Here is a 12,833-nt window from a genome sequence, read left to right as displayed (position 1 = left end):
AGCTGATTAGTACCAGACACTACTCTAAGCTCTGGAATATAGTGGAAAGCATCCTTGCAGTTTATATCCTGCAGTGGGGCAATCCAAAAAAATGGGTGTTTGGTACACTTCTCTGCATCTTCCTTTTCTTACTTAATGATACTTTGTAGAAAAGCCCTCCAAGGCAACTGGTAAAGATATATCTCAGGAATCTCTTAACTAGACTTCTGAATATACTATGTAAAGATATCTGCAAAGAGCTGGATTTGCAGAATTACTGTAAGATGACACAACCATATCTCCATGGGTCCAGACAGATGTTGGCTCCTCCCATCAGCTTCATAGGCATTACGCCGTAAGGGCCCTAAGGCATATAACCTCTGCCTGGTCCTCTGGATGGAACCCCTTCAGTGGGCCAGGTCTCAGCCTTGGCCCTTGCCTTTGAGTATTCTTCAGTTTGGATGCAGGTCCTTCCCAAGTGGCCCCGGGCTAGAACATAATGCTTCCACAAGCTTTCTACATATCGTCTCAGAGATAACAACTGCAGTGAACCTTTACTGAGTACTCACTATTTTAGTAAGATTGGAGCCATTATCCTCATTTTACAAATGAAGACACAGAAGCCTCCATCTGAAGTAACCTGAAGTCACACGGCACAGCCAGGGGTAGTCATGGGAGCCCCTGCTCTTAACCACTGTGCCGTGATACCCTATCTGAAGACTGCCATCACAGCCATGCTAAATTTTCCATTTCAACCATGAGTTATCTGACAAATGTTCCACATCCTGTAACTTATATACACTTCTTTCCTTTCCTTCTCTGTCAACCTTAGTCTATGGTAACCTTTTATTATTATCTTTTGGAAAACTTCAAAAACCTCAGCCAGATTACTTTATGGCTTTAGAATTTTTATTAAGCATTACATGATCTTTGTAAGGAAATTTGCAAAATACAAGGGAGAAAGCCTGAAGATACTTACTCAACATTTAGGAGTGTCTCTTATTTTTATTAATGAGTGCACATGCATTTGTTTGTGTGTATGTGTGTGCACACACACAGATATGCATGTATTTCTATAGCAAATTTGTACATATATGGTTAGATGCCTTATTTTTTCCTTTGTATTGTTAAGTTTTCCTGTCATTAAAAATTCTTTAGAAGTGTGATTTATTTTTATTTTTTTTAAATTTTGTGGTACGCAGGCCTCTCACTGTTGTGGCCTCTCCGGTTGCGGAGCACAGGCTCCAGACGCGCAGGCTCAGCGGTCATGGATCACGGACCTAGACGTTCTGCGCCATGTGGGATCTTCCCGGACTGGGGCACGAACCCGTGTCCCCTGCATCGGCAGGCAGATTCGCAACCACTGCGCCACCAGGGAAGCCCTAGAAGTGTGATTTTTAAGCTGTGCAAAGCCCATCTTATTTGTGTACTACTGTTATGCAATCATTCTACTTGTATTGGACAATCAAGTTGTTGCCAATTTTTAGATATTATAAACATCACTAGGACTAATATTTTTGTGTTAACAGTTACTATTTCCTTAGACTGGACACCTAGAATTGGAATTATTGGACCAAAGTGGTTTCCAAAATGGTTGTGCCAATTTACTCTCACCGATACTGCATGAAATCGCTAACATCACTATGCTCACACCGTTTTAATCTTTAACTGTTGCCAATATGAAAGGCAGATATAGTCTCATTATTTTAATATGTATTACTGCAATTACTAGTCAGCTAAAAATATTATTTCATATGTACATTAGTTATTTATATCCCTTCTTTTGTCAACTGTCTGTTAATGTCAAATACCTCTTTTCTCTGTTTTTCCTTTCTCATTTCTAATTACTCTGCACAGATTTCATTCACTTTATTCACTCATTTGATAGGTACCTACTAAACTTCTGTCGATTACCTTGTCCTGTGCTAAGGACACAGTTCTATTCTTCATAGTCCAGAATACCTTTGGGAATTTCCTTACAAGACTTTTCTAAGTGAATATATATCTTAACATAACAAAGATGATATTACCAACACTGATGTTTTAAACACAATTAAAGCACTCATAGATCCAACAAAGATAAAAACATGTATAGGAATTTGTTCCCAGCTCAAACTGAAGTTTTTTTTGTTTTTTTTTTGCAGTACGTGGGCCTCTCACTGTTGTGGCCTCTCCCATTGCGGAGCACAGGCTCTGGACGCGCAGGCTCAGCGGCCATGGCTCACGGGCCCAGCCGCTCCGCGGCATGTGGGATCTTCCCGGACCGGGGCACGAATGAACCCATGTTCCCTGCATCGGCAGGCGGACTCTAAACCACTGCACGACCAAGGAAGCCCAAGATGTCTTTTTTTTTTTTCTTTTTCTTTTTGTCTGTGCAAATCCAATAAGCCAACAAACCATGACTCAAAACATTCAATATAAGTTTATAGGTGGCAAAACATCTTAAGTGCTGGGACAATGAAAAATGCCACTAAATGTCTAAATGATGCCCTACCATTGACTGGGCATTCTCCCTGTGGAGTATCTAAAATATGTAAGCAGTTTACCTCCTATTATCAAGAGTGAATCAGAATAGTACCAATGGCTAATAGGGACAGTCACCAGAGTAACATATCCATCTGAACTACCTGAAGGAGTATATAGATTGGGGACCATGAGAAGCAGGAAAGCACTGGAGAAGAACTGCAAAATCGAATTGATAGCACATAATAACCCTTGATTCCTGGTTTGGAATCTTAATTGAGTAAGAGATGATGCACTAGTTACTTTATATCATAAATTTCTCATCCTTGAGTCTTAAATTTGATTACTCTCTGAAGGGAACACATCTTCAACTATTGAAGGGTACCAGGGTACAAGAGAGAACACATTTCATGAGTTCAACACATTCAACATGAGTTGAATGTCTGAGAGTATCTTTTTCATTCTTCACACATGGAAGACAATTTAGCTGGGTATAAACCTCTTGGACTATAAGCATTTTTTCCCCCTCAATACTCTAAACACAATTGCTCTACACCAAGCTATAGCTATATGTCAGTCTGATTTTACCTTTTGCAGATAAACTATTTGTTTAATCTGGATTCTTGTAGAGTCTTTTTCCCCATTAACTTTGTAAATACAAAATTTTGTCAAAGTTATTCCTAGACAGGTCTCTTTTCCACAGGTGATGCCTGTAATATGCTGACCCCTTCAAATCTATATACTCAGGACTTTATTTTCTGCTTAGAAAATCTGTTCTAAAATTATATTTAAGTATTGCTTCTGCTCCAGTTATTCTAAAATATTTCTCAGGAACATCCACAATGCTTATGGCAGATTTATTCTCTATGACCTCCATGTCTAATGTATCCTTTTTATTCTCTTCCTCTATATTCCAAGATAACTTCTCAAATAATCTTATCAACATCAGTGCTTCGATTTTCTTCTGTATCCAGTTTTCTCTATTGACTCCACTGTAGATTTTAACTGTTTAGTATGCATCTCTAGACTGTAACTGCCTGGATATGAATACCAGATGCCCTATTTATTAATTGTGTAAGTGTGGGCAACTTACTCAACTTTTCCTGAGTTTCCATTTTCCCATTTGTAAATGGGGGTAATAATAATAACTATCTGCATAATTCAAGGTTTTAATTAAAATCTTTTCTAAAATTTTTCATTTGCTTCTGGTAGTAGTAGTGGTGGGGGTGATGGTGGTAGAGAGGGAAGAGACAGCAATCTGGTTGTATCAAAAAGCTGGCAAGCCCAATAAAAGCAATGTAGGGTCTTTGTCCTTAGAATGGAAGACCTAGCACAGATAATCCACTAACCATTCTTCTCAATCCTGTTCGATTGTCCTTATAGTAGAACTCCTCTCCAACTCTGACAATAGGGTGAGTGTCTTCAGGGTTTTTAATGGGAACTCAAAAGAAGTTTTATCAAGGGTTACGAATTTAAAAAATAAATTCAACCAAATAAAAGTTTTGCATGCATAAAGTATTTTGCATGAATAAAATGTTTTCCCTATTCTATAGTGCAGATCAAATAAACTAAGTGAAAGAGCATTCTGTTCAGTATCCACAGCTATACAAATATAAATTTCATATTCTTACCTACAGACCATCAAATCTTCTAATCAATCAGCTGAGAATAATGCCAACAGCAGCAATTACTACGATATTTTTCCACAAAATAATTTAATAAGAATTCACTTTCTCATTATACCTTAAAGAAAAATCAAGATCCTGCCGTTCACTGTTTACATTACAGAAAAAACAATATTCACCTTATTAAGAAACAAATGAGAAAATGGGTGCAAGAGAAAAGCTCCAGTAAGCCTGCCCCCTTCCAACAACTGTCGCTTTTAAGCAAGAAATATATGAGGTAGCTAAGGTCGTGAGTGAAAAAAGGAGGTGCCAATTTATTCTAGACTTGGGCAAGACAGGTTTACTCTTTTATTAATAAAACAATTCATGAAAATATTTTGCAAAGGGGAGAAATGATGGTTTATCTCAACTTTTGATGCAATTTGTAAAGGAACAACAGATGCAGAGATGCTAAATATAGAGGAAATAGTAAGAATTGATTCCCCCAGAATAGCTTATTAGAAGGCCATATGCAGTGGCTGAGGACTTTTATCTTGATTTAAACTTTAGGAATGATTTTAGGAAAACTTATAAATCAGACATATGCCTATTACAGTAGATAATACCACATGATGAATACTTTTCTGATGTCGTGCTGCTTTATAGGAATTTTCATATGTAAAGGTCTACAAATTAAAATACAAGTTTGAAATGACTAGGTCTCCAATTTTTAAAGGAAAATTAAATTTTCTTTCAAGAGCCAAGAGATTTCAATTCTACGAAAACTATCTTTCAATTTATGATAGCCATTTTCATATCTGAAATATGATTTACATCGAATTTAACTTTATAACATGCATTTATCTTCATGTTTCAATAATGTGTTCTTTCAATTTGCTTGCAGAGTGTTTCTATTATTTTCAATCCCTATATTATTAAGGTTTCAGTGCATAAAAACTCTTAAGATTCTATAAGCTAAGACATAGATTTATCTTTGCATTACTTGAAAAGAACTTTACATTTTAAATAATTTTTCTTAGGAATGCCTAAAATGAAATAATCAAAATCTAAATTACTTTGCTGAGGTACAAGTAGATCCAATCACTCTGGAATGAATACACGCATAAAATAAAAACAGATGCAGTAAGACCGTATGGATCCCTTTCTGCAAAAGTAACAAAAACGGCAATTTAGAAATTGAGAACACAAACATGAAGACAGCCTGTTTCGCTATCGCTATGGAGTAACTTTAGGGTTATTCCTGAGGGAAAAAGTATGTTTCTGAAGTATTTTTCTCTCCAGAAGTGACTCTAAAAAGAAAAACAATCATTCAGCGTAGAGAATTCAACGCTGAATAATCCTGTCACCCATTTAATCTCATCAATCAGCAGTCACTCATTTCACGTTCAGTAGCATATAGTTTGCACGTACAGGGGAAAGATTATTCCATATATTCATAATTTAACTCTGAACAGGAACTGTGAACTGAGTTATTCAACTGAAAAGGAAATTATTGTTTTAAACATGGAAAGTCGGGGTTGACTTTAAGTGTTAATAAAGGAAAAATATTCTATTGCTTTCAAATGTTAAACAAAGGTAAAGCTAATTCAATGGTAAAAGTTAAAGTTAATAATGCCTAAATTAACAAATTTACATAAAACCGACATAATACAATACATATCTATAGGCTGCTTAACTAAAATAGGGGGCAAAAGTACATATATTCTTGGATTTTGTGGTTCCAATTAATGAATATTCATTATATGCCAATTACCACACATAAAAATATACAATAAGGTTTGTGACTGCATTCTTCTGAGGGTAGAAACTGTATGAAACAGACCATCTTCATAGGTCTCCTTACCATCCCTCCCGACTCTTTCCTGGGCAGTCTTTGCTCACAGTAGGCTTTCAATCAATATTTTTTTATCTAGTTAAAAGCCAGTGTAAAACAACTACAGTGGGAGAGTAAGCATTTTTACATTCTTAGTTCATTTACCCAATAAATACTTTGGGGGCACCTACTATGCATATCATGTCTGCAAGTGTAATTCAGCTATATGTGAAGAGCCAGACAGAATCTGTTCAAATTCCTGGAATTTAAGAGCTCTTCAAGAAAAACAAAGTAAAATGAAACAAACCACCTACGGTGTCAATACACCTAAAAAGATGTCTCCAGTGGACTCAAACAGAACAAAAACTCAGTTATTCAAAATGTATGCCTGGGACATGTAAGCCCGGGAACTGTGCTCACAAGTCCAGTTGATCATTCATCAGACCACTGGAAAACATGAGCAGATGTAAAAGTGTACATGCTTGTTGTTAGCTAACTTGGCAATCTAAGGACTATTTTTTTTTTTTGTACAGTCAAATACTGAACAAATCTGTTGGCTATACTCTTTTGTATTGTTTAACCACAGAGATACTTGAAGCGCGGGATACGCTACACATCATTAACACATGGAAGAGAAACGTTAAATTTTGACCATGTCACATGCAACTTAAAAGGACTGATCTCTTGAGAACCAAGCATCAGTGTTAAGAATTCTTGAATCCAGGTCAAAGACTGTCACAAGACCTCTACCACTTGACCTCATTTTGAACCTGATTTCCATAATATTAAAGAGGTAAAGCTGTGAAATTTGATGATCCCACAGAAGTCACTAAGAAAAGATCCAATCTTACCTCGTGTTTGATGACGCAGTTCAGGCACAGAAGACTTCCCTATGCATTACACAATAATTACAATTGCCAGGATAATTCAGTTACCAAGAGGAAAAATTACTAAGTTACTAAAAGGAAAAACGTGAAGCTTCAGGAATTGTACTTACAGTACAGTGCTTTTAGCTAAGCTACAAACTGTGCTTGTTTACAGCTGAAGTAAAAATTCTGTCTTCTGCATGTGGTTGAGGTGTGTCAGGGAGAACTATTTCATTGTAAATAAACTTAGGGGCCAAATAAAAGGAAGTTGCAAAGGCAGGTGTACAACAGTTGAGCTGTTTCGGTTTCAGAGAAATAAAGTAAATAATTGTACTGGAATCTGTTCAGTTCTGGGCATTCTGCCATACAGGAAAGGGTGTGTAATTACTGAAGCTAACATATCCACGTAAAAATGAAGTAATATCAGTAGGACACAGTTGGGCTCCAAATTTCCTTTTTTATCTTCAAAAATTAAGGATCTCTAATGACTCATTTCACTCTGTAATATTTAAATATCACTTAAACTAATAGGGACACACTGAAGGTAGAATTGTAATTTTCACAAAGTCAGATACTATCTTGAGAGGTGGTATTCTCTTTGAAAGCCTCACAAGTGAAGAACAGTGCAATTTTCACTCATCAAAGGTAACGAACTACACACAGAATCTAATTTAGGACTTCACCAGAGTAAGAGTAAAATTAGCAATGTTTTACCAAATCTATTCTTTGCTTACCATTTCATGCTACCTGGATTGGCCTCAATCTTAAATCTGGATTCCAAACTTCTTAAATCATAAACCAAAAATAAGAGGGTGTGGTTTGTGGGAGAACAATGGAAGTTAGAGCACCTAGGGAGTAAGGCCAAGTTCAAATAGGGGTCTCAATTATTCAAGAAACTTTACAACAGAAGATGAAAGAGTGTAATAAATATTACATGTGTGATTTTATAGAATGTAAATCAACTTGCACCTTTATAGAGCTATGAAAAGTATTTAACCCTATCCAGGATTGGCCATATGGTCTTTTAGAGTGTTTCTACAATCCAGGATGACATTCTATTAATTATAAGACTACTATATACTTTCCCAATTGATAGTAATAGCCTGCTCGGGGCCCTTGGCTCACTGCTTCCTTGAGCCTGTGAAGTTAGCACGCTGACACATCTAAGTTGCAGGGGGTGGCAGCGAATTTCTGGATAAGTCAATGTCTTATCAAATTCCAATTCCTCTGTATCCAAAGGCGTGCTGTCCATTTCAAGGACGAATCAATCACTTTAGTCTAAGGTTTTCACAAGAGGAGGCAAGGCTCTCTGAGGGCACCACATTTGGCCATATTTCTTTTACAAGATGTTAAGCTAGGCACTAGATTATTCTCAAGGTAGCCTGAAAACTATCAGGATACAAAAAAATGTGTTTCCACCATCTATATTCATCTTGGACTCCCGGATTTTCATTAGGAGTTGAGCTGAACAGTAGAAGCTGCCAAATGATGATCCTGATTACAGCCAGCAACCAACTGGTAGCTTAAGTTCAACATACTTCCTGTAACTTTACGTTCGAGTCCAAGGATCACATTACTTTGTTTTTCCCATGGGCTTTTTATTTCTCTTAAAGTACAATCCTTAACTGAAAGGCATTTCTTCTGTGATTACCTGGTATACATGAGGCCGGTGGATATTTTGTGACATCACCGAGACAAACCACATCCTTTCCTTCCCTACACTTAATTTTCAACTAAGTTGGACAGATAGAAGATGGAATATAAATTTATTTCATATTTACAAAACACCTATGCCATTATTTGACCATCCATATGAAATAAAATTTTTGTTTGCTCCATGCAGAGATCAGATTTAATTTCTAAATCAATAAGATATAGTGCAATTCAAATTGTCTTAAAGACAAGAATGTACAGCTGGGTAACTAGTTTTCTAAGTGCTGTCTGTGAGATTCTCTTGCTTAGTAATGTTTCTATGAATGTGGCAACAGATTCCATTATCCTCACAAAACAGCCAGTTGGTGACAAAGTGATCTGATAGTCAGCATTATTTATCTACTCCTTCCTTGAACAATCATTTATTGCAGCTCTAGTATATTCAAGGGCCCAGGCGAGGAGTGGCCTGTAACATGTGTGTGAAGCAACATATAAAACACAGCTCTATCCTTAGGTAGGTTTTTATTATATCATCCAAAGGAGCATATGATAAGAGTCACAGCCGTGGTATAAAGTGCTAAAGAAGATCAGGAGAGAGTTGACTTCAGGCTGGGGTGAACATGGCTTCATGAAAGAGGTAGCACTTGAACAGAAGTAGGTTCCTTCTTTCTATCTGCAAAAGACCAAGGACTTTTTCTATAACTGCACATGTATGCATCTATGTGACTGACATCAATGTGAAAGGTCATCGCTTCATAAAAGAGAGAGAATATGAATCTCAGCATTTTGTCAAGAAATAAGGAACAGCTTCCGGCACGGGAGGATCCTAGGGAAAGTGTGGCCCAGTACAGGAAGATTTCATTGTTCCTATGACATCCTAAATCCAATTTCAGATATTAACAGACTAATGATTTGTTAACAAGACTGCTACTGGTCACTTCCCTTCCCTACTACTTACAATGAATTACCCAGGGGGAATTCATGTGAAGTATTTTAGTGGCTTGATATAATTTACAAGAAGAACACAGACTCCTCCTCTCAAAATTCAGTTGCATGTTGAAATATATTACTTTCCACTTCTTTAACCAAGTGTCTTGACATTATGTTTGGGTTGTACTACATCAGCATGTTTATAAAATTTATTTTCACATGCTCCATTTCTTATAATAAATACATAAAGCTGTTTTAACTGGTGAGACCAGTATGGTGAAGTTTGGAAAGTTTAATGTCATGCAGAAGTAAACACTGTCGCAACATAAACATGGCTAAATATTCAGAAAGTTTTTGTCTTCATATCAGTATCCTGAAAGAAGTGTCACTCAATCCCTATAGATACGTATTTAAAAGTAAAACCACCAGCTTCTCTTAAGGAGGGCATTTTCTTCTTATGCAGAGACGACGATAATAGTAATATTAGGCTTTACTATGAGCATTTACTAAGTGTCAGGCAGTATAAAAATTTTGCACAGGTTAATTTAATGTTTTCAATAACTATTATTATCCTCATTTTATAGATGAGAAACTGAGGCACAGAGAGGTTAATAATTTTCTCAAGATCACACAATAAGTAGTAGAGCCATGATGGGAACCCAGCCACATCCCCCCTTGCACTAAAGGGGTCTCTGTACCCGAACGAAACATCCTTCCTGATAGATGGCTGCCACCAAACAAGGTCTGTTCCTTGAGATCAGCAGAGCTGATCCTATCACCTCATGGCTATGAAAATGAGGCACCCTTTTTTTTCTCCTATAATTACACATCCCACCCAAGAATACTGCTCTTTTGATACAAAACATGACCAAGGACATAATCTAAAATTAACTATCATCTGAGTCTAATGCAACTAAGAACTGATATTCTGACTAGTATTTTAAAATCAAATATATAAGGTAAATAGTAGTTAACTTTCTTATTCCTAGCTAACTTTTCTGTGCTCTGTCTCATTTGACAGACAAAAATGAGTGACATATTTCAGGAAAGTCTAAGAAATTTTTACTATGGAGAAATTAGAGTATCTTGCCTGGTACCACAAAAATCCTATGGGAACTAGAGTTAGCTATTTAAAATCAGGCAAATATCTTGGAACAAGAGATAGATATGGTGTCTTGGGTTGAATGATTAAAGCACTGAGTAATGAACACTGACAATCTTAAAAGAAATTAAGAATGAAAACTGTAAATGTATATTAATGGACTCAAATTCTTAGAACAAGAATAGATGAGTATCTCTTCCCACTAAATAAATAAAGTGGGAGACATACGATAATTCTAACAAATATCTGTATTTTTTTTGGGTTACCTCGAGAAACCAGAACCCCTTTTGCTTTCTCCCACAAAACATCCATTCAGAATTCTATTCTTTGCCAAAAGATAAAATTTTGAAGTCATCTGAGGCCGTCAAGGAATTACAGGGCAAAAATCATGATAGGTTTCCAATTTTCTTCAACATGCAGGATTATCCGGTTTCAAGGTACAAACACAAAAGTTCCTGTTGCTATGCCTACTGAACACAGTTTCTGGTCTGAAGTTAGTTCTGGGCATTTTGATAAATTTACCATCATGTTTCACCAAAACGCAGTACAAGCTAAGAGCCGCAAATAAATCAGAGCCGTTTCATTTTATAGCTCCTTGGGTCAGATCTCAACAACTATGAGAAAAGAGTCCTTTTTTCCTCCCTAAAGGTGACAGAAGCTTAGATAATCTATAGTTTAGTGGAAAACAGAAACAGTACTGACTCTAATTTTCTTGTGTCTTCTCAAATTCCTAGTTTGTGAAATGTTTAAAAACTTCAAATTTCTGTGAGGAATGAAAAAATATTTTGACAGCTTGCTACTAGGGTAAGTTGTAAAATCATTTTTTTCTTGAAAGTACAGCTCTAATGGCTGACACATCTCCTAGTTCTAGAGCAATCTTTCATACAATACTCAGCTTTAAGTTACAGCAAACAGTAAAATAATGAAGTTTTCAACATGCCTTCATTCTTTGTCATCATTACTCATTTGAGCTGCTGATACTGATTTTTCAAAAAATAATTCCAGCCTATATTCAACATCTAGCTTGTATCTCTTGAGAAAAAAAGACCAGTCACTTAATCATAAGATTTAAAAAGAGGATTTTACTATTAGATTATCACCAACAAAATAACCCTCACGGAGGGCATATACTTTTTGTCTGCTTGTTTGTTTTCTGAGGGAGGGGGCAGAAAAGTCTCCCTGGAGCTTTACATCTACACTCACCTTATTAAGCTTTTAAATCTTAAACAATTAAAACCAGTAATCCCAATTTCTCTAAGCCCGCCAGATAAAAATCTAATTTAGAAGGCTACTTGGGTTTGAAGGATAAATAGTATTAAGTGCCTTTAAAAAAATCAACATAAACAGGACATTTAAGCAAACTGGCACAGTGTGACAAGTTTTAGAACATTAGCTCACAAAATGAGTATACTCTGATTCAGACAAACACAACAAATAGAGCCTTTTATCCAAAAATCACTGAGACGACCCTATGTAATACCTATGTTAAAACGTTCAACAGATCTAAGGATATCACAGGCCTCAAGTTGCCAGAGTCCTGACAGAAAAGTCAGTGATGTGAAACACGCTTTATGAAGTTTGGCGTGCATGCACACACTCTGCAAGGTGAGCGAGACAAGAGACACCGATGACCACCGATATTGTCCTTACTTGCAGACGCACAAGTATCCTGCATGTTCCGATTCTGACTGGCACCTGGAGCGGCTCTACCTGCCAGTCATCCCAATGTATTCAGGGATGTAAACACCTTATAATTAGAAAACGTGAAGGCGTCAAGGACGTTAGACAAATTGAAAACACATCGAAAGATTAATTTTTAAAGGCATTGAAGAAATAATTAATTGCAAAGTCTAAAATCAGAGGATGTACCTGCTCCTTCACGGAAGCTAGAATAGTGGTGGCTGTGGTCTCGGGTTCCATGCCTGGGCCAGTGGGGGCAGCTTCCTGGTGGGTCTGTGGTTGCCCCTCCTCCACCAATGAGGCCTGCTCAGGAGCTGGCATTCCTCCTGCAATCAAGCAGGCAAAGGGTTAACACTTTCTCCTCCGCTCCTGGGCAGGAACAGGCAGGGGCTGAGCGTTTGCAGATGGTTCCTAGGAACTACTACAGATTCTACACACCATGATCACAACACCATACGGCTATCTGATTTCTAAAAGGCAACATCTAGGGCCAAAGTATAGCTAGTACTACCAAATACTAAAAAATAACAATAGAATAAGAATGATAATAATAAACACTGAGAAAATACTTAAACAACATCATAGCAAAAAATGATGTGAAAAGGGTTAGGGAAGAGGACTCAAAAATATACTGAGGACACTAAGGCTGTTAGATGCTATAAAATCGCTGAATTTTCTAAACAGTTAACCATTAAGTAAATATGATTTTCTTATCACGAACA

At 36.8% G+C, this 12,833-nt stretch overlaps 1 protein-coding gene across 17 annotated transcripts in view; it reads right to left on the bottom strand.

Annotated features, from left to right (window-relative positions):
- Window positions 1–12,833, bottom strand: part of PKP4 (plakophilin 4) — a 961,933-nt gene that overhangs the window by 156,573 nt on the left and 792,527 nt on the right. For 15 of the 17 annotated variants that reach the window (XM_049712690.1, XM_049712689.1, XM_049712685.1 and 12 more), the window contains exon 2: window positions 12,301–12,437. The exons of 1 other annotated variant lie outside the window; for it this stretch is intronic. In XM_049712690.1, coding sequence (XP_049568647.1) covers window positions 12,301–12,432 — 132 coding nt within the window. In that variant the 5' untranslated portion in view covers window positions 12,433–12,437. Of the gene's footprint in view, window positions 1–12,300; window positions 12,442–12,833 lie in introns of those variants that run through there. One more of the 17 variants, XM_049712700.1, reaches the window with a different exon arrangement.

Source organism: Orcinus orca, chromosome 7 (assembly GCF_937001465.1).
Source record: "Orcinus orca chromosome 7, mOrcOrc1.1, whole genome shotgun sequence".
NCBI classification, from domain to species: Eukaryota; Metazoa; Chordata; class Mammalia; order Artiodactyla; family Delphinidae; genus Orcinus; species Orcinus orca.
Note: the sequence above shows the minus strand (reverse complement) of the source record. Positions and strands in the feature narration are given on the sequence as shown.